We start from the raw sequence: 22,889 nt of genomic DNA, 5'->3' as shown, positions 1-22,889 counted from the left end.
TCTTTATTTGCCCTTAGACTGACATTATTGTCAAGTTCTAATGGAGAAGGGGAAATCTAACAGCTTTAAAATCACACAGCGCTGTCTGCTGTGTGACCTTTTTCCAGTTGATGGTTCAATTTATTTAGGTGATAAAGAAAACACTGAGGCATGTGAAGTCTATCTTCTTGACAGATGCGAGCTTACTGAAACTTTTTCCTCATCCTTTTCTCCTTCCCCCCATTCACAGTCAGCCTTTTGTTTTTATAAAGCGATCCATAGATTTTTCTTTGAGGTTTAAATGCTTTCTAATCTTTTCAAGGTTTACAAAACTGCACCTGGCTGTTTGAGGGCATGGAAAGGCAAATAGACTGATAGTTGTTGAGACATAAGGAGAGAGAGATGTCTGCATTATCTGGCAAGTGATGCATGGTGGATGCAAAAGCTCTTTTTGGTATGAAGCGTGAGGACTTGGTCAGATCTTTGAGGTTATTTAGAAAAATACCATTAAATATGGAAAATGGGGAAATATCCAATAGTGGTTAGCCACAGTAACTGATAAAGATCACTGGTGAAGCCTGGTTAGAACTCTTCCTGAAATCATGATGAAAACCTTCAAAATTGCTGCTAAAAGTGTTTGTTATTGTTTGATATTCAGCAGTGATTCGTATGAGGCTCTGTATCAATGTTAGATTACATCTGCCAGCAAGTAAAAAATACTGTTTATTGAAATAGACTTGTCTTAACTGCTGCTCTTATTAGAAGGATGCTAAACATGTCCTTGCAGAGGTTCAGGCAGGCTGCTGGTAGTCTGCAGCTGTCAGTTAAGGGATTTGGTTGCTTTGTGTCCACCCTTGGGACCAAAGAACTACAACTCCCATGAAGTTAGATTGCTTGTTCCATTTTTTTATCCCAAATCCCAGAAAATCTTGGGAGTCGAAGGCTATGTAAGGAAGCTCGCTTTGCATTGAAATGCCAGCATTTTATAAGATGCCGTGGGAATGCTGGTATCAAACCATATCTCTGAAAGGGTTTGGGCTCTGTGGTGACTGGAAGGAATAAAAGCCCCAAGGTAGGCAACCTGCTAAACCCCTCGCTACACCAAGGGATTCCTTAAAAATCCAAGCCTTCTACTAGCCCTGTTGATTTGCCAAGACATGTGCAAGGGTGTTATAGGGAATTACCAATGCAAAGAAATTGAATAGGTGTTCCAGAACATCCATTCTGAACTAATTATTTTGGATCAACACCGTTCTTTAAATTCTCCCACCCTTTTTTTTTTTTCCCTCTTAGTCTGGAATATCTTCCTTGCCCTAAGAGCAAAAACTCCTGAGCAATGTCAGAGCTGCATATCATGGGTCTTTTCTATCAGTAATGATATGTTAAGTGAAAGGTGCATTAGTAGGATTTTTATTGAGTATCCTGTTGGAATAAGTAGATTCTGTCATGCACCACTGACTCATTTCAATTGGAATACCACAGTTCAGTAAAAGAAAATAATTGAGTCATGGGTTTCTTACTTAAAGTGTGTCTGATATCATCTTTTGCAATAAAATTTTATGAGGGTGAAATGAATTTAGAGCTCTGATTAAATATGGACAGCTCTTTTCCTCTTGTGTTGGGGTGGCTTTTTGAGCTTAAGAAGGAAATAGCAGTTTTGAAAATATTTTCAATAGATAAGCATTATTGAATTAGAAACATTTATATCTACAGTTAGATATTTTCTCCTGGGTTTTGCAATGCTGCCTGCTTTGCAGGCAGTCTGAGTAAGCACACCCTGGTTTACTTCAGGTAATTGTATCTGTGTTAGCTCAAACCGCTAATTTAAACTTTAAAGCTAAGCTGGTGATTTTTTTAATTTTTTAATTTTTTTTTTTTTTTTTTTTCCCCCTCCTAAACTGAATTAGGAAAACTTTCTCCAGCCTGCTGTCTGGACAGATCAGTGCCAACAGGAGCTTCCAGCAAAGGAAAGCTGGTGAGCAGCTGAGAGCAGTGACCTCTGTCATTCAGACCACGATGTTCAGGAGGGATGTAAGGTGAACTGGGACCACCTGAAGCTTTACCAAGAGGTGGTCTATGGCCTCGTGCAGTCCGGTCTGAAACAGCAGGACACAACTGATATAAAAGTGCTGGAAAAGGTCCCCAGCATTCCCTTGCGCTTTTATGCCAGTGAAATTATACCCTTGCCAGTGTGATCCTCAGCAGAGAGAAGACACAGGGCTAAAATAAATGGTATTGGCAGGAGAGCAATTTCTTCCTGATATCTGAAATCTTATCAGGAACTTAAGCCTTGGTTTAAAAAACAAGCACACAACCCAATACTTTATTTGCAGATTTCTTGGTCAGATTTGCCTCTGTGGGCTCTTTTGGACAGTGTCTAGTACTAAGAATCCTTATACGGCCCTGAACTGAATATTCCTGTTATTAGTGCTAATAATAAAGTGGAGTGTCCACACCAGGCTGGGCCTTTACAGAAGTGACCAGAGCCTGTGTTGTCTGAACGTGGCCTTGGGCCACCTTCTCTGGTTTGTTTCTTGTGACCCAGGAGCAGCAGCAGGGATGGAGCCCCTCTGACAGCGGCCAGTTTGAGCGTGGACCTGCCTGCCAGTGCAAAAGGTGTCCATAGTTTACACTGGTCTAACACCAGATAAACAGCACTGCTAACCAATCACTTAAAGTGGGCCTTTGCTAAGGGTGCTGTAGCATAGTTTCATGGGTGTAAACACACACCCATGTGTATGTGAAATCTAGATGACAGTGGTGTTAGATCTCACTGTTGTCCTACATTTACAGACAGTGTCTTAGTCTGGGTTAGCCAAACAATTATCTAATGGTTTTCTCTCTGGTGTCGTAGTGCTGCAGAAGATTCAGATGCTGTTTATGAGCCTCCGTGCTCTCTTTGGGCCTGAAAGGAATTTTGGCAGAAGGGGGTTGACTGGGAGGAGCAAGGCGGGCTGCAAAAGAGGAGCTCGTCTTGGGGCCTACATAAAGATTTCAAATAGCGCAGAGGATATCGGAAGAAAAGGAGCTCCTGGCTTTGCGTTATGGGAGCAACAAGGGTTTGGAAGAGTTGGTTTTAATCCTTTTGTTTCCGTGCTCCTCAGTATTGTTTCTCTCCCCGGTCTTCCTGATCCCTCTGTTAGAAAGCAGAGACTTCTCTCTTGGTGTCAGTGTGCATCTTCCAGTGATTTCAGGGAGCTTTGGGTAAGGCTTTTAATGGGGAATTTAGAGCTCAGCTGTCTTCGTGCATTACCAGCACATTTTCCTGAATTGAGCTCACACCACTGCATGCGTGACTTAGGTCAAGTTTGGCAGAAAGTGTCCAGCCTGGGGAGGCGGCACGAATGCAGGTATCATCCCAAACTGAGCCGCTTGAGTGCACCAGGTGCAACCAGAGCCAAACCAGTAAACCTGCAGCAAAGCAAGAGATCTCTGCAGCAGCAGATGGAGAACATGACCAGGACAAGGCTGCAATGTTGAGTTTAAAGATGAAGCTTCTAGGTTAGAGTTTCTTTTTGTTTCTCCGTGCCCCCCTTCTTTCTAGGTTAGATTTCTTTTTTTTTTTTTTTTTGCAGTGGTATTTGGAAGTACAATTTCTTTCTTTTTCCCCCATGGCACTCATCTTTTTTTCTGCAGCTCCCAACACAGGCTGCTGCTCGATTTCTCCAGGGCAGGGGGGGTACTAGCTGTGATTACTAGCTGCAGATGTAAACACTTGCTGCCCTGGCCCGGTGAGTCCAGCTGCCACTAGCAATTAAAGAGAGCTAGCAGTTCCCCCACTAGTGTAAATTCTTGCAGAGGGTAATTACTGCCACTTCCCACATCCCACCCCAGAGAAAGTGGAATTTCAGTGAAGTAGCGTTGGGTTTTTTAATACTTCCCAGCTCCTGTCAGTCTCTAGGAGTTCCCAAAGCTGGGCTAAGAACCTCTCCTCTTGTCTTCCTAGTGAAATAAGGTTTCATTTCCAGTAGTGTCCATCCTGTTCAGCAGCAAAGTCAATTCAGCCTGGGGACTTTGATCTACATTGTTCCGGCTGGTTTTGTCTTATTTGTTTAGAATTGCATTTGTCTTTGTTTAGGAGGACTCATAAATGATAACATTTCGTCCAGGAATGTGGGCGTTGCTGTTGATGTTAGTATAGTATCAGAAGAAGACATGCTATGTGCTTTCCACTTTTTAAAATTTTATATGGGTGTGAAAATGACATATACACATGTACAAAAGGAAGTGTGTGTAAAGTAGACCAACACAGAACTGATTAGTTTCACGATTTGTTTTTTTTAAAATAAATATAGAAGTAACCCCCATATAAAATAGGGGTAATAATTCTTCTGCCCCTCATGTGGGGCTGTAGAGTTTCCTGAAATCTTTAGAGAGGAGTTGAGAAATGCAAGTTATCATTGCTGGATTTCCTCTTCCTGTACAGACACAGCGTTTGGCTGACAGGCTGTGAAATGTATACCAGTTATCAACATGTTTTCAGTTTCAAGGGTCGTTCAGAAATTCCTTTTCTCAGCTGTTCTGGGAAAAAAAAAAAATTATAGAGACCATTGACACCAGAAGAATCTGTCATGACAGTGTTTTCTGCGTTTCTGTTTAGAGCCTTTGCAAAAGGACTACTGAAATATTAATAGCTTTCTGCTTTGTGAGCCATCACATTGCGGGAGTGCAGTCTGTGTATCCTTTCGATGTTCCCAAAACACATGTGGTTTAGATGCCTTTCATATATTTTAATACAAAGTGGCTGGTTGAGTGGTCCATATTCTCCCAGAGGAGCCAAAACTCACTTCATGGATCGAGAAAATGAAGAGCTATAAGGCAATTTACCATTCAGACTATTGTGGAGGAGGGTGATTTAAAATGTAGTGTCTTGAAAAAAAAATAGAAAAACCCAAAGCAGTCATTGAAGGGCTTGAAATGACTGAGTTAATGTGACAACTCCTTGTCCTCTGTTGGGTCTATTGCAGAGGTGATCGTGCAGAGTTAATGTGTTGCGCGGAGCTCAGTGGTACCTGTTTGCAGGACTTGCTTTGAAATTAAGAGCGAGGGATCATTTATTTAATAGACAGCATTAAAGAATGAGTTTCTGATGAAGCAAGTTAGGTATTAAACACTTTTCAGGTGAACCATTTACTTATGTAATTATCTCTCATTTACATTATAATAAATGTTTCTCCAGGGAGTTTAGCCAATCATGAAATGCAATTAATTTTCAAATGCTCTTCAGCAACAATTGACGCTCCAGAGACCAAACTCCCTAGTCAGTGTGTACATTTTAAACTCTCCTGCTAAAGGGGAGCTGGTTCAGCTTGGCTGATCATGCAGTTGGTAAATTTTAGGGGTTTTAACAGTGTTTCATACATGCCTATTGCTACAAGTCTGGAGTGCTGGGCTTTATACCCAGGTCATTTAGGGTTCGTATCTCCCCTTAGTATCCAGAGCATTAAAGAGGTTCAGGGTGTTGATCTTCAAATTAAGCCCAGGACTTGCTTCGGTGAAGGTGGAGGAGTTTAAATGTTCTTGGTTTCTGTTGCTGACTCCGACTGCTATACGATACCAGCCATGGCACGTAGCCAGCTGTTTTGCCGTTTCTCCATATGTAAAATGGGAATAAGATAAACCTCATGTCTCTGAGGTGTATGTGGAGATGTATGGGTGGAAGGGACTGGTTGGTGACTGCGTAGTATCTCTGGATGGCAGTCTTTGTATCATGCTGCTTAAGTTTACTTAATTCACTTTCTAACCTAAATGTTGTTACAGTCACTTTTGTTCTAAGTCTTATTAGCGCTCTGATAAGATAAAATAATCTGTGGAATTCCACCTTTTACAACTGTACTTGGTCCAACAGCTTAGAAAGCTTTTCAGGAATGGATTAATTTTATTGCGGCATTCCGTTTTCAGATGAATTGCTGCTGCAGTTGGAGTAAGGATCTCCATTTGAATGGAGCTGGCTTTTTAAAAGTGAAAAAGAACAAAGTGAAGTTCTCCTCACCTACTCCAAACAGACCTGTTTCTGCATGCTGGCTCTGTTTTTTCTGATGTTAAGCCTTGGCCCCCAATGGAGATGCTGTTCCAGCCATGCTGGATTGCAGGGGACAGATGGGCTTGGGTTGGAAAGGGCTTAGAGCCGGCTGCGGAGGCTCCCTGGCCCCGAGGGTTCACGCATCTGAAGTCTTGCATATTTGGAGGCTGAAGAGGAGGAAGAGCTTTTATCCTTTCATGCTTGCAAAATCCAATGTAGGAAAGCTCTTGCCAGTGATATTCTCTCTTCATAGCAAACAAATAAAACCACTTTGGCTGAATTTGTGCATTTTCCTGAGGCTTTCTCTTCAGCCAGGGGTAAAGAGGAAAGGAAGCTTTATTTACAGATGTTGCTTTCAGAATGAATCTGGTATGATGATATATCTGTAAATACATCTTTGGGCATCAGCTGTCTTTCCATTTATTTAGAAACATGATAAAAAGATTGTCTGATGTGGGAATCAATACTTGACAAACTCCTATACTCTGTTTTGTTGCCTCCGAGCACATAAAGAGTTTAAAATGAGTCCCTGTCTGCTGTTATATCATCCTGTTGCTTCCAGCAGAAGACCAGCGCTATATTTTGACCGACAAATTTTGTTACTTGCTGTTTAAACTGACCTCTAAATGTAAGAGACCAGAACGTGACTCTGTGGGATGCAATTACCCCACGTCTGCTTGCTCTGGGTTGTTCTTGGAGGTGTTTCTGAGTCTGAACCCAGTGGAATTTGGGTCGGAGCTGCTTGAACTGTTCATATTTTTACAATGAGGGTGGTAAAACACTGGAACAGGTTGCCCAGAGAGGTAGTGGAGGCCCCATCCCTGGGAACATTCAAGGCCAGGTTGGATGGGGCTCTGAGCAACCTGATCTAGTTAGCAGTGTCCCTGCTCACTGCAGGGGGGTTGGACTAGATGACCACTAGTGGTCCCTTCCAACCCTAAACATTCTATGATTCTATGATATTCCCTATAAATACAGGGCAGCTAGTGGGTTTCAGGCAGCATGGATTTTGTAAGCACCTACACACAGATCACAGTCAGATCATTATGTTGATCTAAACCATTTTGTAATCCTCTACAATCTGGGTTTAGAGCCTGTTATTAGTGTCACAAATAAAAGCTTGTGACTTCTGTAGTTCTTGGGATAAAAGAAGACATGTACTTTCAGAGAATTACGTATTGAAAATAAAGCACGTAAAAATGCAGGAGTTTGAGGATGGTTATCCCACTTTTCAAGAATGAGTCCTGAATTTACAAGATTGCAAGAGAGGAATTGATTAATTTTAATTTCATAGTTGACCATGTACTGAAGAAAAAGCTGCGTTAAACCAGGAGGACAGGGCATGAAAAAGTCTTTTAAAAATCTTTCTCTGTCAGTAACTTGAAGCTTTAAACATGGTTACATGGAAGTGTATTTTATTGATTGGTTTGGTTTTTGTTTGGTTTTTTTTTTAGAAAGGAACATATATTTCTTGGGAAGGAAATGCATTTTTGCCCAGATAGGTCTCAGATTTAGAGATTGAAATGGATAGAAAGGTACTCAAGAACTCTGTTTTCTCTCAACCTATTTTTCTAAGCTCATGTAAAACCTCTTCAAAAAGGTACCGAAAGGCACAAGAGAAAGTGATTACAGCTAGCCTTAGCATTCGTGCTTGTGTTAACTGGCCTGGTAACTGCTATCTTCCCATTACAGACAAGCAGCAGCTTCCAGCCTCCGTTACTGGGAGCGAAAGCAGGGGAGGGTGTGGGAAGGACAGCAGGCATCTATGTGATGGATGTGGGCTCAGTGTGACCCGGACTCTGCAGGGTGACTGATACTGCCTCTGACCAGTATCCTGGTCCTAATCTCCTGCTGTTGGATTTCTGCCTGCAGTTACCTGAAGGAGTTTCGCACGGAGCAGTGCCCTCTTTTTGTGCAGCACAAGTGCACTCAGCACCGGCCCTACACTTGCTTCCACTGGCACTTTGTCAACCAGCGTCGTCGCAGATCTATCCGCCGCCGGGATGGTACATTTAACTACAGCCCTGACATTTACTGTACCAAGTATGACGAGACTACAGGAATCTGCCCAGAAGGAGATGAGTAAGTAAAGACTGCACCCTGCTTTTCAGGCATTAGGCTTTTGGGACCAGTCCAGGTGATGATTCCAGCCAGTTCTTGTAGAGGTGAGGCAAGTCAGCAGTAAAGCAACTTTGTAAGATACATAACATGAGAACAGATGTAAAAACTGTAATAGCAACCCCATGTGCTCCAGGCCTGCTGCAGAGATGATGCTAAGGGTGACTTAGATGCTCTTGCATCGTTTAGTGTCCTCATGAGCCTTTGGCATCTTCAGCAAAGTTGAGGTGTAAAAAACAGCTCGCTGACAAATGGACTGAGAAAGACTCTGTTCCCGTAAGTCCCTGACTGGCAAATAATCTGGCTGACTAGCAGGGCGGCTTAGTTGTTAACAGCTTGCTGAAAGAGGAGGAGCTTTGTCCTCTAGTCTGCCCCCTGAATTATCCATCCCCAGCTTTTTACGTACTGGTTACTTGCCAGTCTATTTTGTCTTCCTGAACTTTTAAGAAGCCAATAGGGAAGTGGCAGGTACCCAGAATAAGGCAACATGAGGAAGAGTTCGTTTTATTGGGTCTTCTCTCCCTGTGACTGCGGTAAGTTCAACTGGAGCAGAGGTGCAAGTGTTTCTGGTGTGCGTGTGTGTGTCAGACTCCAGTAATTAAGGGGTTAATCCAGTAATGTAACTCTAGCCACGTGACAGAAATGGAAGAATAAATAGCGTGGCCAAACTGTGGTCAAATATAGGGAGTGTTTTATATAGAGATGCTGTAGAAAGATGGAATTTCAGTTCCTTTCCTAGTGCCAGTATAAACACACAGAAAAATGCTATTTATCAGGAAAACTTTTTTTTTTTTTTTACCTGATTAAGTAAAGATCTTGTGACTACAGTAGAATGGAATAATCTCCCAGCCTGAGGCTTCAGTTTCAATACTTTCTTCCTTGTTAGAAGAGAACTAGAAGGGACTGGCAATAGGATATTTGTGGGCTTTGGCTTCTAGATCACTCGTTCGTATCTGGCTCAGACTCAATGAATGAAAACTGTTGCTATCTCAGAACTCTTTGCCGATTTGTATTTTTAGCTTGATGCTGCAATATCTAAACTTTACCTATTCCATCTTGTTCTTTTTTTTTTTTTTTTTTATTTCTCAGTGTAGATTGTTCTTTTTCTGCCTAAGAGGGGAAACAAAACATCAGTTAAAATAGTAGTATTGTAATTCTCCTTTCTTATCCCGTGCTCTGCATAAAGGATGCATCTGGCTATAGATAGACTGTCGCAGCCCTGTAGGAGTACATCAGCAGGGAAGAGTAACAGCACGAAGTCTAGATGGGCTGCTGAGGAAATGGTATGTGCCATGTGATGTCCCTTCAATCGTGGCTAGTATATATCAGAACGCCTTGACAGTGTCCTTGCTCTTTTTCCAGGTTCGTGGTAGTCACTAGGCTAGAATAATAAGCTGCTGGCGGCTTAATGATCCAGTTGTCTTTTTGGGAGGGAAGCTATTATATACTGTGTAGTGACAGGTTCGGGGGTTCTGTGTAGCTTTGGAAGGCACAGCATAAGAGACGAGGCAGAGTTAGCAAAGGTGTTGTCAACTACAGCATCCTGTGTCAGCAGTGTGTCTTCTGGTGGTATTGAGTCCATCACCTGTGTGACTAAACTCTGTTTTTTCTTCCCCTCCTCCTGTACCTCAGGTGTCCCTTCTTGCATAGAACTACTGGAGACACAGAGAGGAGGTATCACCTGCGCTACTACAAAACTGGAATCTGCATTCATGAGACAGACTCCAAGGGAAACTGCACGAAGAACGGAGTCCACTGCGCATTCGCTCATGGGCCCCATGACCTACGCTCTCCGGTGTATGACATCAGGTTAGTGGAGGTTGGGGCTCTGTATGAAAAGGGTAATGTCTGTACGCAAATGAAAAGTCAGATGTTTGAAGGACAGTACTACTTCAGCATGAAATGCTTAGTGTTGTAGTGATGATGATCTATCCCTTCCTAATAAAGCAAATCTACAGGGGAGATACTCAAAATGGGGAAGGGGAGCACACTTTAAACTAGTTGTGCTGAGGTTTGGAGTCTGATGGGGGGTTCCAAATAACGCATCTGGAATTCCCAGGGAGTGAAGAACATGAATTGCAGTTGCTGTTTAAGTAAAGATGCTCTGACAAAAAAAAGCATAAATGAAATGCACCCGCTTAGTAATTGTTACCATGTTCCAGTATATCAGTTTTTATACACCTTTATCTGTCTCTTCATCTGCTCAGTCTGTATATTCATTTAACTCTGTCTATGAAGGGAGCTTCAGGCGATGGAGGCTTTGCAGAATGGTCAGACTACATCAGAAGGTGGCATAGAGGGTCAGTCTGCAGTCGCTGCTAGCCATGCTATGATAGAGAAAATACTCAGTGAGGAGCCAAGGTGGCAAGGTGAGTGTCACTTAGGGTCTGTGGAGTAAATTCAAATCATGGTCATCTCCCACTAACTGGTTGCCTCTTTTGCAGATACGACGTATGTGTTGGGAAATTATAAGACAGAGCAATGTAAGAAACCCCCCCGGCTCTGTCGCCAGGGTTATGCCTGTCCCTACTATCACAATAGCAAAGACAGAAGAAGAAGCCCAAGAAAACACAAATACAGGTACCGTGGTCCGGGATACTCTATTTCCCAGCTGAGTGGTGAGGTACAGTAGAAATCTGTAATGAAGGATCTAGGATTTTGTCTGCTAGATAATTTTTTTAATGTGTCTCCAAGGCCTGTACTGACAGATGTGATGGGCTGTTATTTCTGCCTGAGAGGCAGGATAACAAACTAAACAAGGAGTTTTGTTGTATATAGGAACCATATCTCTAGTAAATGACTGTTGCTGCATCATGTTACAACTCTGGTTTTATGGCAAAAAGAACCTGTCTCTGGCCTCCCTTTTACATATAAACTCCTGCTTTAGAAAGCAGTGCAGAAAAAAGAAAACAAAAGCAAGTTTTAACCCCTATCTAGAAACAAACTCACACAGCAGTGTTTTCATGGTAGAGGATTCAGAATCATCAAGTTGCTTGTTGTGTGTACCTGGTGATGGGGATCGTAAGGCACAGTGTGACCAGTACTGTAGCTGGGCATGCATTCCTAACCAGCTGCTAAAGATTGTGCTTTTGAGGCACCAGGGTGTTCTCGTCACTCAGCTGTCGCTGGATTTTCAGCATGCCGCGTCTCCCTGAACTCATTTCATCCAAGTTATAGGCCCTCATTTCCTCCAACACAACAGAGCTTTTGTTGTGGTCTCAGTGGGGCTTTTCCTTAGTTCCTTTCTGAAAAACATAAGAGCAGACCAGAAAGCCAGGAGAAAAAATACCATGGATGTTCTCACTTCACTTCCCCACCCCCAACATTCACAGAAATTCTTGAATCTGCACTGAAATCCCGTATTTAAAAAACTAAATAAATAAAAATTAAAGGAACATTAATCCCAGCACCTTCAGGAGAAACGGAAACACTAAGCCAGTCTTCAGGCAGCAGCTATGTGCTTTCTTTTCTGCCCCTGCCTGTGCCCTTTGGGAAGGGAAGAGGTAAAAGCTTCTCCCCTCCTCGTCTCTGCTCACTTCTGTGTTGCTTTCCCCACCCCCAGCTGATGTGGCTGCCTCTTTCGTGCAGGCGTCTGCTGCTGCTATCTGCTTCCCTCTGCTGTTTTTTGAGGGAATGGTTAAGAGCATAGAGAGCAGGGGAAGTAGGTCACGGTAAAAATTCAGAACTGGGAAAAAGAAGTGTTCCTGGTAGGAAGAAAGAAAATGGACTTGCTTTTCCGCAGTGACCTGACTCAGCCTCTTTTCCACGTGGCCATACTATAACCCTGGAAACATACCGCTGTAAGGGTATTATGTGTTTTAGGATTAGCCAATTAACTTATTAGCTTTCTATGAACGTACAGTTCCAAAACAGAAACCAGACCCAGCATCTCTAACGCTAATCACATCAGCTGCTAATATTGTTAAGTTATGTTGGTTCAGGTTGAATTCAGTTTCAGATGGAGAGCTAAGCCATGTTTCCTTCCCTGGGAAATTAGAAGAGGGGGAAGAAGATGCAATAGCAGCAAGGTGGGGTCTGGGGAAGCAGCAGCAAGCCAAACAGATTGTACAGCTGAGGGTGGGCAGCTGAATCTGCCTCCCAGTTGAGGAAGCAAAGCCCAAAGCATGGTTGTGGGTCTGATGCATTCTCCTGCTACCTTATTTACACAGATCTTCACCGTGTCCCAGTGTGAAACATGGAGATGAGTGGGGAGATCCCAGTAAGTGTGAAAACGGAGACTCATGCCAGTACTGCCACACTCGCACAGAACAGCAGTTCCATCCAGAGGTACAGTAACCTGCTTGCTCCGTTTGGTAGCTGACTGGAAGAGCAAAAACATTCCAGACTTATGAAGTAAATTAGTGTGCCAGCTGGAAGAGTATGCGGGCTGCTTCCAGTGCAATCCTGGGATACAGAGAAACTGCCTGTTGCAAGGAAGCTGAAATTCAGCTGCTTGACAAGGGGTGCCTTTTCATTAGGTAGACCGTATGGGAGGAGGTAAGAAAAGTAGGGGAAAACTCAGGTGTAAGAGCAGTCTCATGTATGGGGGTCCTTCTGACAGCACAACGTGGGTTTGTGGGTGAGCATACAGTGTCTGTTTCCCTGAGGAAAAATTCTTGGTTGATGATGATCACACTAAACCATAGATACCCACAGACTGGTGCTAAAAAACACCAAGCTCCTAGTTGTGGGCATGCCCAGAGCATTCCCGTATCCTTACAGAAAGTGTAATTAAGACCTTGTCCTAGTCTGCTTCATGTTACAGTGTTGAAAAGCTTTGTTGGGCCTGTATCAGCAAAGTAACCACTGTCACCTCCTGTCAGTCGGGGGGGGAAGAGGAATAATCCATTTCCTACAATCATTGTCAACGATTTGTTATTTTCCTTGCAAATGTGTAGTTGTAACTTTCTGTGCTGTCATCTGTCAACTGTTTTCTGCCTTTTACCATTTGTAATGTCCATGAAGCTTCCAATGAGACTGAGGGACTTTATGCAAATGGTGACCTTTGGGTGAGATGACGTGTGATGGGTTGATCTTCGGGTGAGCTTAGCTGTGATGGGCATATTTTGGTGTTTCTGTAACTATAGTGGGTTTTCCTTTCTTTGAAGCAAAGCGCTGAAATTGTCACCCTGAACTCTGCTGGCCTTTGCGCCTTTTATCTGTGTTCTTACCTTGCTGTCGAGTCTCTTCATAGTACTTTTGTACCTGGGCTGCCAATCACTGTTTTTTCCTGTTCATGTCTGGTTTTTTTTTTTGTTTTTTTTCCCATCCTTAGATCTACAAATCCACCAAATGCAATGATATGCAGCAGTCTGGCAGCTGTCCCCGAGGACCCTTCTGTGCCTTTGCACATGTAGAACGTACGTGGGCTGCTTCTCTCATCTTTCATGGATATTTGAGCTATAGAGAGCTTCTGGCCAAAATAGATAGTTTAAAATATAGGGCTGCTACACTAGAGCTTCTGTGAAGGATTTTCAAAACCAAAGTATTAACTTTGATAATTCCTAGAAAACCGTGCAGTGTGGGAGGTGTTGGCAGAGCTGAAGGCAGTAGGTGGTCTGTAGGACTCAGCCCTTAGCTCTCACTGCACTGTCTCTGTTCCCTCTCACTCCCTCTGTTCTCTGTATGTCAGTTTAGGAGGACTGGAACCGACAGAGCTGCTTCTCTTCTGTACTTTGCTAAGTTGCAAAGTATTTAAAAAAGCTGAGGATAAAATTGCTAATTATAGACAATGTATTGATCCGTTTTAAAAATTAAATACTATTTTACTATTTATGAAGCTTTGCTTAGAGTTTAAATCTTTAAGTCGGGTTGGAGAAGAAGAATACGCAGCTTTTTGTCCTTTTCCTCAAATCCTCTTTTCTTGCTAGCTCCCTGATTTATAGGGCATTATTTCAATCCTCACTTTCATCATCTGAAAACAAGAGATGCTGTTTTGGTTGGGGGGGTTCTATATTCAGGTGGGTACTAATAATCATAGATAAATGGTTAGCTCCTGATCCTATGGCTCCTACTCGGATTCTGCACTCCAGTCTCACTGTTGAATTTGCAGCAATTAGAGCAGGTTACTCAGAAGTAAATAGATTGGCTCTGATACTGACTCAATACATGGCCTTGAGCAAATCTCTTTGTTATTTGATTATCCTTTGTAAATGGTGGAATTAGTAATTGCTGCCTCTGTCAAGGAATGGTGAGAGTAAATTCCCTACAGGTTATGCAGTTCCTTTTATAGGAAGCCTTGTCTACAAGCAGTAATTATAGCTAGAGCTGTGGGCTGTAATGGCTCAAAACACAGTAGTGCAACTACACAGTATGATCCAGCAAGCTGAAGAGAGAATGAAGTCTGGATAAAGAAACAATGTTTAGCAAACTCCCTTGTGTATAACATAGTATTTTTGTTTAGGAGATGTCTTATTCCTAACAAGATTACTGCACTTGACACTATACTAAAAAAAAAAAAAAAAGCCAGAAGTAACATTCTATGGAACTTAGGTTATTCCAACCTGATTATTTCTTGTGCTGTCTTACAGAATTGTATCTTTTAGTCCTTTCTTAGCAAGGTGAACACTGAGAGCCTAATTCAATTAAAAGAACCAGGAGTCCGTTTATTATATCTGCTCTTAGCATGAGTTTTGCTGATTGTTAGTAAGAAATGTGTTGAAAACAGTACTTTAAAGATAACTGCCATACAGGCATAGTGTCAGCTATATAGTTCTTGTAAAGGTGCTGAGTTGCATTAGATGAAAATACTACAAGTCTACAGCATCTCTGCTTTATCTTCCAAGCCAATGACACTTTCTTTTTGTGCGTGCCTTTCTATGGATGTTACTTTTTTGGTAATAGTTTGTACTGAGCACAGATGGAAACTTATCTCCCTCAGCTAATTATAATGCACCCGTCAACTTTGTGCCTAGCAATGAGGGAAGCTCTGCTTAGTTCACGACAGCTGAATGAATAACACACAATTCATGCAGGGAAGATAATTTTGGAGCAGCATTAATGGTCTACAGAGCAGCACAGTGTACAAGTGATGACAGTAATACTGTAAGGAACATTAGATAAGTAGTAGCCATGCACCAGATAAGGTTTCTCCTTGCTTCTATACTTACAAGTAGGTGCTTGTAGAATATTTATTTTTTCAAGAATATCTAGGTATTTTTGTTCTAAACGTCTTGTGCTCCATTGCAATTGTGCAGCTTTGAGTAACGTTCCATGTGCTTTTATTTCTTCCAGAGCCTGCGCTCAATGAAGATTTACAGCAATCCTCAGCTGTGTCTAGTCCAACACAGACAGGCCCTGTGATGTATATGCCATCAGCAGCTGGTGATTCTGTTCCGGTCAGCCCTTCCAGTCCACATGCCCCAGACCTTAGCAATGTATGTAGCAGCGTGGGGAAGCCTTGTCCATATTTTATAAATCTGGGTTTCTCTGAGTCATTGTACTACTTTTTCCCAAGAAGAGAAATCTTAAGTATCCAAAAGCCCAGAGTGTATGGCATTTTTCTTTTAGATCTCAGCTCCACACTTTTTAGAGGGATCTATTTGTTTGGAACATACAATTCAGTGGCTTTAGCATTGTCCTCTCACCCACAAAATTTCTAAGCCTTCCTTTCGGTGCAGAGTTTGTTGATGTACTTTCAGGAAAGTGGAATACATCCGCACATGAAGTCCAACTCCTTCCTGTCTGGAGGTACATATTGGGCTTAGCTTCCAAGTACTCTAATTAAAGGCTGTGAGCCGATAACGTCTAAAGTACATAACTACAATCGAGTTTGTTTACATATGTAATCTCAGAGGCTTAGCCTGTGCATATTGTGTGTTGCATTATAGGATATCCTCAATTCCCTCCCTCTCCTACTTCTGGAGATAGCTCAACTCTGGAATATGTTTAAGTAATGCCCCAGATTGTTGGTAGTACTTTATTTTAGTTGTACCTACAAGAAGGGAGATCTTTAAATACCGAACAGATATACACAGGCAAATAAGAAGCCCATGGAATGCCAGACCACTTCATTTTTGCTGAGATTTTTTTTCTTTGTTCATGAAGTTCTTTCCTGTTTGCACTGCTGTTGATAAGGTGTGTAACCTTTTCAAATAGTTGGTTGACGTTTTGAGAAGGTAAAATGACCTGAGTTTAACTCATTCAAAACTGGTCATAATGAGGTGAGCTCATTCAGGACCTCTGTTTTATCTTACTCCCTCTCTCTGAAAAGAGAAGCTGATAGTTTGATATTTTATTTTCTTTGTTTTTTTATTAGTGCCAAAGCCAATCTAACAGTTCATAGTTCTCCTCAATTTGATTGCAGATAGAATTCCAAACAGATCTTGAAAAGTCTGGACACAATATTTTTCTCTCACTAAATAACACTGTGGAAAGCAGTAAAAACCAAAACCCTTTTTGTCTTATGAATGTATCATCTGAATTCTCTGAATACTGCAGTGAAATTGAAGATACCTTCCACTTAACAGACCATTTAGGTCTTTTCTATATCAAGCTTTTAGTCTTTTAAACAGTCTTTCCTAATCCTTGGATATATGCCAAACGGCAACACATGTCTTTCTGTGACTTCATCACTCCACAGGGCATCTGCATGTAGCTTGCAAACAAATATGGCTTTGCTGGTGATCATTTTACATGATGAATTAATCAGAGAAAAAGGTCCCTCTAGCAGCCAGCCTCACGTGGCCTGTTCTGTTTTGTATTTGTACTGTAGGTGTGGAATAAATCAGGAACTCTGCCAACTAGCCCCACCTCCACCACAGTGAGTAGTATCTTTGCGACTGTAGGGAAGCGTGGACAGCAGAATGTCTGTACAAAAATAAAACCAAAACAACGTAGGATGTTCCTTCTTTCTAATGCCAGCCCAGACTGTGCCACATTTGAATCTGTGGTAGCAGTAGCTGTCTAAATGTTGTCTAAAGCACAGTCATGCTTGCCAGTGCATGCAAATAATTTCTTGTCCCAGAGAAATGGGATATCTGCATTCATCTAGGTAGGTGCTTTTTCTAAAACTCATCTTAACCTCCTTTGCTGCTGTCTGTGGCTTCACCTACAGTGCAAAACCAGCCTTGTTGCATGTGGTTGTGATCCCTGGTATTAGTCCAAAGAACGGAACTGTTGGAAATCCTTGGGTTTTTTAATGCAGCTGTTGATACTTGGCTTGTGCCTGCATTAAAACTTTCAGATTTCCAACTGGAAAGCAAAAGATATAGTATTACATGTAACTCAGATGTGCTTGGTTGTTCTGACAGCCATAGCACCTTTCCAGGTTTCACGCTACTACTCAGAGTGCAGACAGGATCCACCGTAGCCTAAGGGAAGCAAAGAGAGTTTTGGTCAGGTTTGGAAACTTGATCAGTCACGTCTGAGGCCTTAGAAAGAATAAATGTCACTAGAGCTGTAGTTGGTTTTTATAAGACTGCACTCCAGTATAAAGTAATGGCAGTAAAACCGTAATCGTGGGACTGTCTAAATCCAGTATCTACTGGAGCTTTTTCCTGGTTTTTAATTACTGTTTACTGGAAGCTTGTATGCTTGTGTTGACTGTCAGTATAATCGATGCGCACAGTGAAGTGAATGAGCTCTTCCGTGGGATGCCTCTCCGAGTCATTGCTACTGGCTGGCTGTACTTTCCTGACACTTGTTCCTTCTATTAGATTCTTTGTAGGAACAGCAGTCTCGGAAGCCCATCTAATATATGTGGGTCTCCTCCTGGTGCCATTGGAAAGCCACACAGCTTGGAGACCATTGGTTTTCCTCCAGACTCTGTAACAGCAGCCGGCAGCTACAAGAAAGCACCGGGGTTTGAGCGAGAAGATCAGGTGGGGGCCGAGTATTTGAAGAGTTTCAAATGCCAGGTTAGTAGGGAGTATTGGCTGGAAGAGTTGCGGGGGGATGAGGAAGATGAGAAATTGCGCAGTCTAGCTTGAATGTATTTTTATTTTTCAAGGAACAGAAATGAGAAAGCACTATTTGCGTTAGCAGTTCAGATCCCTGCTGTTGCTTTCAGCCTTCCTTGCAGTCTCCTCTACCTTACATCTGTTCTTGTCTGCCTAGCTGCCATCACACACTCACTTTGTAGAAGTCGAGCTGCTGCTTGTTTTCCTAATCCCTCACAACTTCTGTCCTGTGTTGACCCTGGGTAGCTTCCCACGTATCGCTTCTTGCTCGTTCTTTTTCCATATTTAGGTCCTTGCCAAGAGCTGCTGTTTCTTTTGCTGTATTGTCTCGTGGAAACTCATCTTCCTCCTCTGTTCTCCAAACTCTTACCTTGATCTTCATGACTTGGTTTGTCTTCTGTTTTCACCATTCATTTCTCTGATGTATTAAAAACATCGTGTTAGTTGTCTTTTGCTTCTCTGGCTGTATCATTCTGATCCTTGACTCTCTCCTGTGGCTTCTGTACTAAATTTGAATTTCTCATTCTCATTTGAAGAACACTCTGCAGTCTTACCCAACCCACATCTCTAAAGATGTTCCCTCTTAGCCCTTCTGGATGTCCCAGTCTTGCTTTGCTGCTTCCTCAGTCTTCTCCATCTTGGTGTCATGCCTTACTTGGACTGTGTCCTAAGCCTACAACAGTCTCTTCATTTCTTTTGCCACACATGAGCTTTTCCACAGACAATTTTGTATTGTGAATTTCCTTTCTTGATGTTACAATTAATAGTTTCTCTGCACCATCCCTTCCAAGTGAGCCGAGTCCAACCCAGAGCTTGCGTCTTGGTTTTTATTCCTCACTGGGTTTGTACATGTAACAGAAAACATCTCAATTTAGGGGAAGGAATAGCTACTTTTATGAAGAGGTGCCTGCAAAAGTTTTTCCTACAAGTTCTTTTAAAAAAAAAAAAAAAAAAAAAAAAAGGAATAATAATGCCATAATACCTGGTCTATGTTGCTTGAAAACAGAGATGACTAGAAATGCTGCTTTCAGCCTGGCTATGTTTAAACTCTTGCCTGTGATATTAAAGAAGCTAGCTTTAATAAGCTTATACTGCTGCGTTAGTATTGCACTGCTGTGAGGAAATGGTGGAAATACCCTGTCCAGACAAGATCTTGCATAAAGTAGTTGGATTTAGAAGCAGACTCTGTGGGTTTTGTTTTATTTGTTTTTACAACTTTAGGAAAATATGACAAAACTTTGCAGTAGGACCAGTCTTGAACGCCATTTAGTCTAATTAAAATGATTTAGTGACAAGTACAGATTAAGCTATATACATGTACGCTTTCTTATAAATGCTTTCATTGTCTTGCTTAATGTGGATGTGGCTCAGGAAATTTCAAATTGATGCAACAACTCTTTGGGGGGAAAGAGCAAGCCATGCTGTGATCCTGGCACTTTTTGCAGGCACAGCAGCTTGTAGCAGTTGTTTAGAAACAAAAGAAAAAACATGTGCTCGTTCTCTATTGCCTCTGCTGCGAAGGAGGAGGGAACCCAAACGCGAAGGACTGAGAGAACCCCTGTTTCCTGCCAGCAGAGGCAGAATGCCAGGGAGGCCCAGCTTTGGAGAAAATGAGCAGCAAGCCTAAGCCAAGGGGAAAGGGGTTGGAGTATGAATAGGACTTCTTTTAAAAGGAGGGCCAGATGATGAGCACTTAGTCTGAAGTCCAGGCTGTGCTACAAAGATATTGTATTCAGGTAGCTTCTTACTCATGTGGCTTTAATTAAGCAAAAACCTGTATTAAATGACTGGAATAAATAGCTATTAAGATATAGACGTAAGTAATCGCAGTTGCCTTATGTTAGGGTTCTATGGACGAAATTAGGTGTGTCATAAGTGTCCTGATTTAATTTTCTTTTAATCTATAATTACTTTTAGAAATCCTCTGTAATTCCCTTTGGCTGCAGTGGGCACCAGATATTCTCGTATACCCTGTAAATTAGACCAATAATTAGGCATTTAACTTTGTTCACTCATATCTGAAAACTTAAGAGACGCTCTGGCCCAGCTCTGCAATAGGCTTGTCATTTTTCCTCTGTAGAATTAGTATAAATAGTTTCTGTCTTATTAGAATGAAAAATGCACCTTCTGTGTTAATAGGTTCCACATAGTTTGTGGTAAGGCTGAGCCAGCAGCTAAAGCTAAAAATACTTTTCCTGAGTCCCAAAAGATTTAGCAAGCTGGAAAAATGCTGGCTGCGCTGGAAGGACTTGAGTGCCACGACCAGGAGGTGTTCCTGACACACAGTACAGTAGGTTTGTTCCATGCTGCTCAGAAAACATTCGGTTTCACTCGTAATTTATGTCCCCTGTTTTCTTTCCTGCCTGCAACAGAGTGAGCTGGAGGATTTCAGTCTGCCTTTTGAATTTCTGTCTTGATGCGTGCCCTTTTCAATGTTATTCAGAGCTAAAGGAGACTGGCTTAGTGGTGATGATCCATTTGCGCCATTTTTCACTGGCATTGCATGAGTTCAAGGCAGTGGAAATTGAGACTAGGTCTCCTCCTTAAAGAAAAAAAACCTTGCAGTAAGACTTAGCTGCACCAGAGCCAGCTAGCTACATTGGCAGGAAGCCTCTCGGTGGGGGGGGGCATGGCTGTGTATGTGCCTTCACTTTAGCTTCTGACGTCTGTTGATAACACATCTTGTGTTCAGATGAGTGTCAAACAGGGTAGGGATGTGTTGGATAATCTAGCAGGCGTGTTATCAGACACACACAGATGTGCTAACGTAATGCATCTATTGCACACAAATGAAAACAAGCCTGTGATCGGTTCAGTGTAGTTTTGCTGTGTGTAAATGTGCTGTATGTCACTCAGGGAAGCGTGAGAGAATGGTACCCACCACAGAAGGATCTTTGCATCCGTATCTCAGCTGCCTGTTTGCCAGGCTTTGACCTCCCCATCTGCCCATAGGCATACAGTTGAGCAGAGAAAATGATTTAATTAAGTAAAACCAACGGATGAATTCTGCTGCTGCTCTCTTGCTTGTCAGGTTATGTCATCCCTCTTCAGCAATCATTTATCTTTTTCATAAGACTGTTTAAGCTAAAAAGTCAAGGCGTTTCACTTCAGGTCAGTGTGGTGTCTCACGTGCTGCTGTTGTACCTCATGCCTGAATCTCCCCTGCAGAGATGGTGACTGCCTGTGTTTGTGATAAAAACGGATCGAGCAGACTTTATGCCTGGAATATGTCTCTGATTCAGATTTGGGGGGGTTGGAGAGTGTGTAAACAAGCAGCCCTGACTCTCAGCACTTTTTTGCTCCTTCTCTGTGGCTGGATGGTGCGATTGATCTCCCTGTGCCTTAGGCACGTAGCAGCATGGGAAGAACAGAGCAAGGCCTGCAGAACAGACCGTTACATGCTGACAAGCTCAAGAGGCCACTTCCTTCCCAACTCTGGTTATTGTAGCTCAGAATTGACTGATACTGTGAGGCAAGAGGGTTGATATCCGTTAAGGATATAGTACTGCAAGGTCCTTAAGCTGAATGTTAAGGCTGGATAGTAGAATTCAAAATGTATGTTGGCATTTATGCAGTTTTGCAATTCCAGACAGCCTTGACCTCACGTTTTATAGCTTTGAGCTCTCTATGTTAACCGATGGGCGGAGGATTTTTTTTAATTGGTTTCAATGAAGTTGCTTTTAAAATTGGTTAGTTCTCGCTTTATTTTACTTTGCAATCCTAGTTGGCAGCTGCAGAAGTTTGAGGGAAAACATCATCTTCATACTTTATTTTCCCAAAGCTGAAAAATGTTTACATAATTTAAAAATAATAGTGTGCCTCCCACCATTTCTGGCCCCTTTTTGGATACTAGTAGGGCTGATGAGTTATTTATAGCAAGGCAAAATAATTAATTTTTCATCTTGGTTCTTAAGATGTCCTTTGTGCTAGCAGAGGGCTTAGAGCAGCACTGAAGGCAAATGTAATTGTGACAAGTCTTTGCATAACTCTAGGGGTGATGTCTTGGTATACAGAAAGCAAATTACTTGCAGTGTTTTCAGTTTGCTATGCTTTCCCGCTCTCTGAATTCTCTAGTGTCCACAGCAGGCTGTAAGGGAGGAGGGGCTGTTTCCCATGGCCTCTCTAAAGCCAGTAGTCAGCCATTTTTAATTTTGCTGCTAATCCCTCTGCTTATCTTTTTCTTCTGTTTCTTTACTGCAGCAAGCAAAAATGAAGTCCCACTCACTGGAACACAGGAGCCAGGAGCAACCTTTGTTACAGCCCAAACAGGTACGGTACCACTAGCAGAGCTCTGAACGCTTGCACCACCACAGACAAGGACACAAGAAATCTCTGTGGATCCAGACAACTCTGCAGGGAGTAAATGACAGTCCAGACACAATTAGGGATGCTCAGCTTGAGGGATTACTTTATGAAGATGGGATGATTTGCTGGAGGGGTTATTTGTGAACGGTTAGACCTGTGTGAATTCAGGATAGATTCATAGGCCTGGACCATGCTGGAGAGAGTCTCCAAATCACAAAAAATTGAGCTGGAATGAGTCTCTGGAGTCATCTAAGTTCAAGGATTCGGCAAAGAGAATTTAATATCAGATTCTAAGTCATGTGCTGAACTAAGTCTGAGTGAGTGATTGTGTGACCCATCCCTAAGACTGCATGCAGCTTGTGGGTCACAGGAGTTAATTCTGGGGCAGCCTGAAGGATGTTTGTAACACTGTGGGGAGGGGAGAACAGAGAACAGTCGGCAGAAATTAAAGAAAAGCTGTTAATCTCTCCCCCACTCCAAGCCCAGTAGTAGCACCAGCCATCTGTCAGGTTGGAAGCAGGCAGGAACAGGTTTGCTGCTGATCTTTGGCTTATTCCTGCATGTTT

At 42.4% G+C, this 22,889-nt stretch overlaps 1 protein-coding gene across 6 annotated transcripts in view; it reads left to right on the top strand.

Moving 5' to 3' along the window:
• UNK (unk zinc finger) overlaps positions 1–22,889 on the top strand; it is a 36,437-nt gene that overhangs the window by 5,757 nt on the left and 7,791 nt on the right. For 3 of the 6 annotated variants that reach the window (XM_035893416.1, XM_035893415.1, XM_035893413.1), the window contains exons 2-11: positions 7,874–8,083; positions 9,752–9,928; positions 10,358–10,488; positions 10,564–10,699; positions 12,289–12,406; positions 13,395–13,479; positions 15,353–15,495; positions 16,833–16,880; positions 17,776–17,976; positions 22,219–22,287. In XM_035893416.1, coding sequence (XP_035749309.1) covers positions 7,874–8,083; positions 9,752–9,928; positions 10,358–10,488; positions 10,564–10,699; positions 12,289–12,406; positions 13,395–13,479; positions 15,353–15,495; positions 16,833–16,880; positions 17,776–17,976; positions 22,219–22,287 — 1,318 coding nt within the window. The remainder of the gene's footprint in view (positions 1–7,873; positions 8,084–9,751; positions 9,929–10,357; positions 10,489–10,563; positions 10,700–12,288; positions 12,407–13,394; positions 13,480–15,352; positions 15,496–16,832; positions 16,881–17,775; positions 17,977–22,218; positions 22,288–22,889) is intronic. The other 3 variants (XM_035893417.1, XM_035893414.1, XM_035893418.1) reach the window with 3 other exon arrangements.

The sequence above is a fragment of the Egretta garzetta genome, unplaced genomic scaffold (assembly GCF_000687185.1).
Source record: "Egretta garzetta isolate BGI_Z169 unplaced genomic scaffold, ASM68718v1 scaffold34, whole genome shotgun sequence".
NCBI lineage: Eukaryota > Metazoa > Chordata > Aves > Pelecaniformes > Ardeidae > Egretta > Egretta garzetta.
Note: the sequence above shows the minus strand (reverse complement) of the source record. Positions and strands in the feature narration are given on the sequence as shown.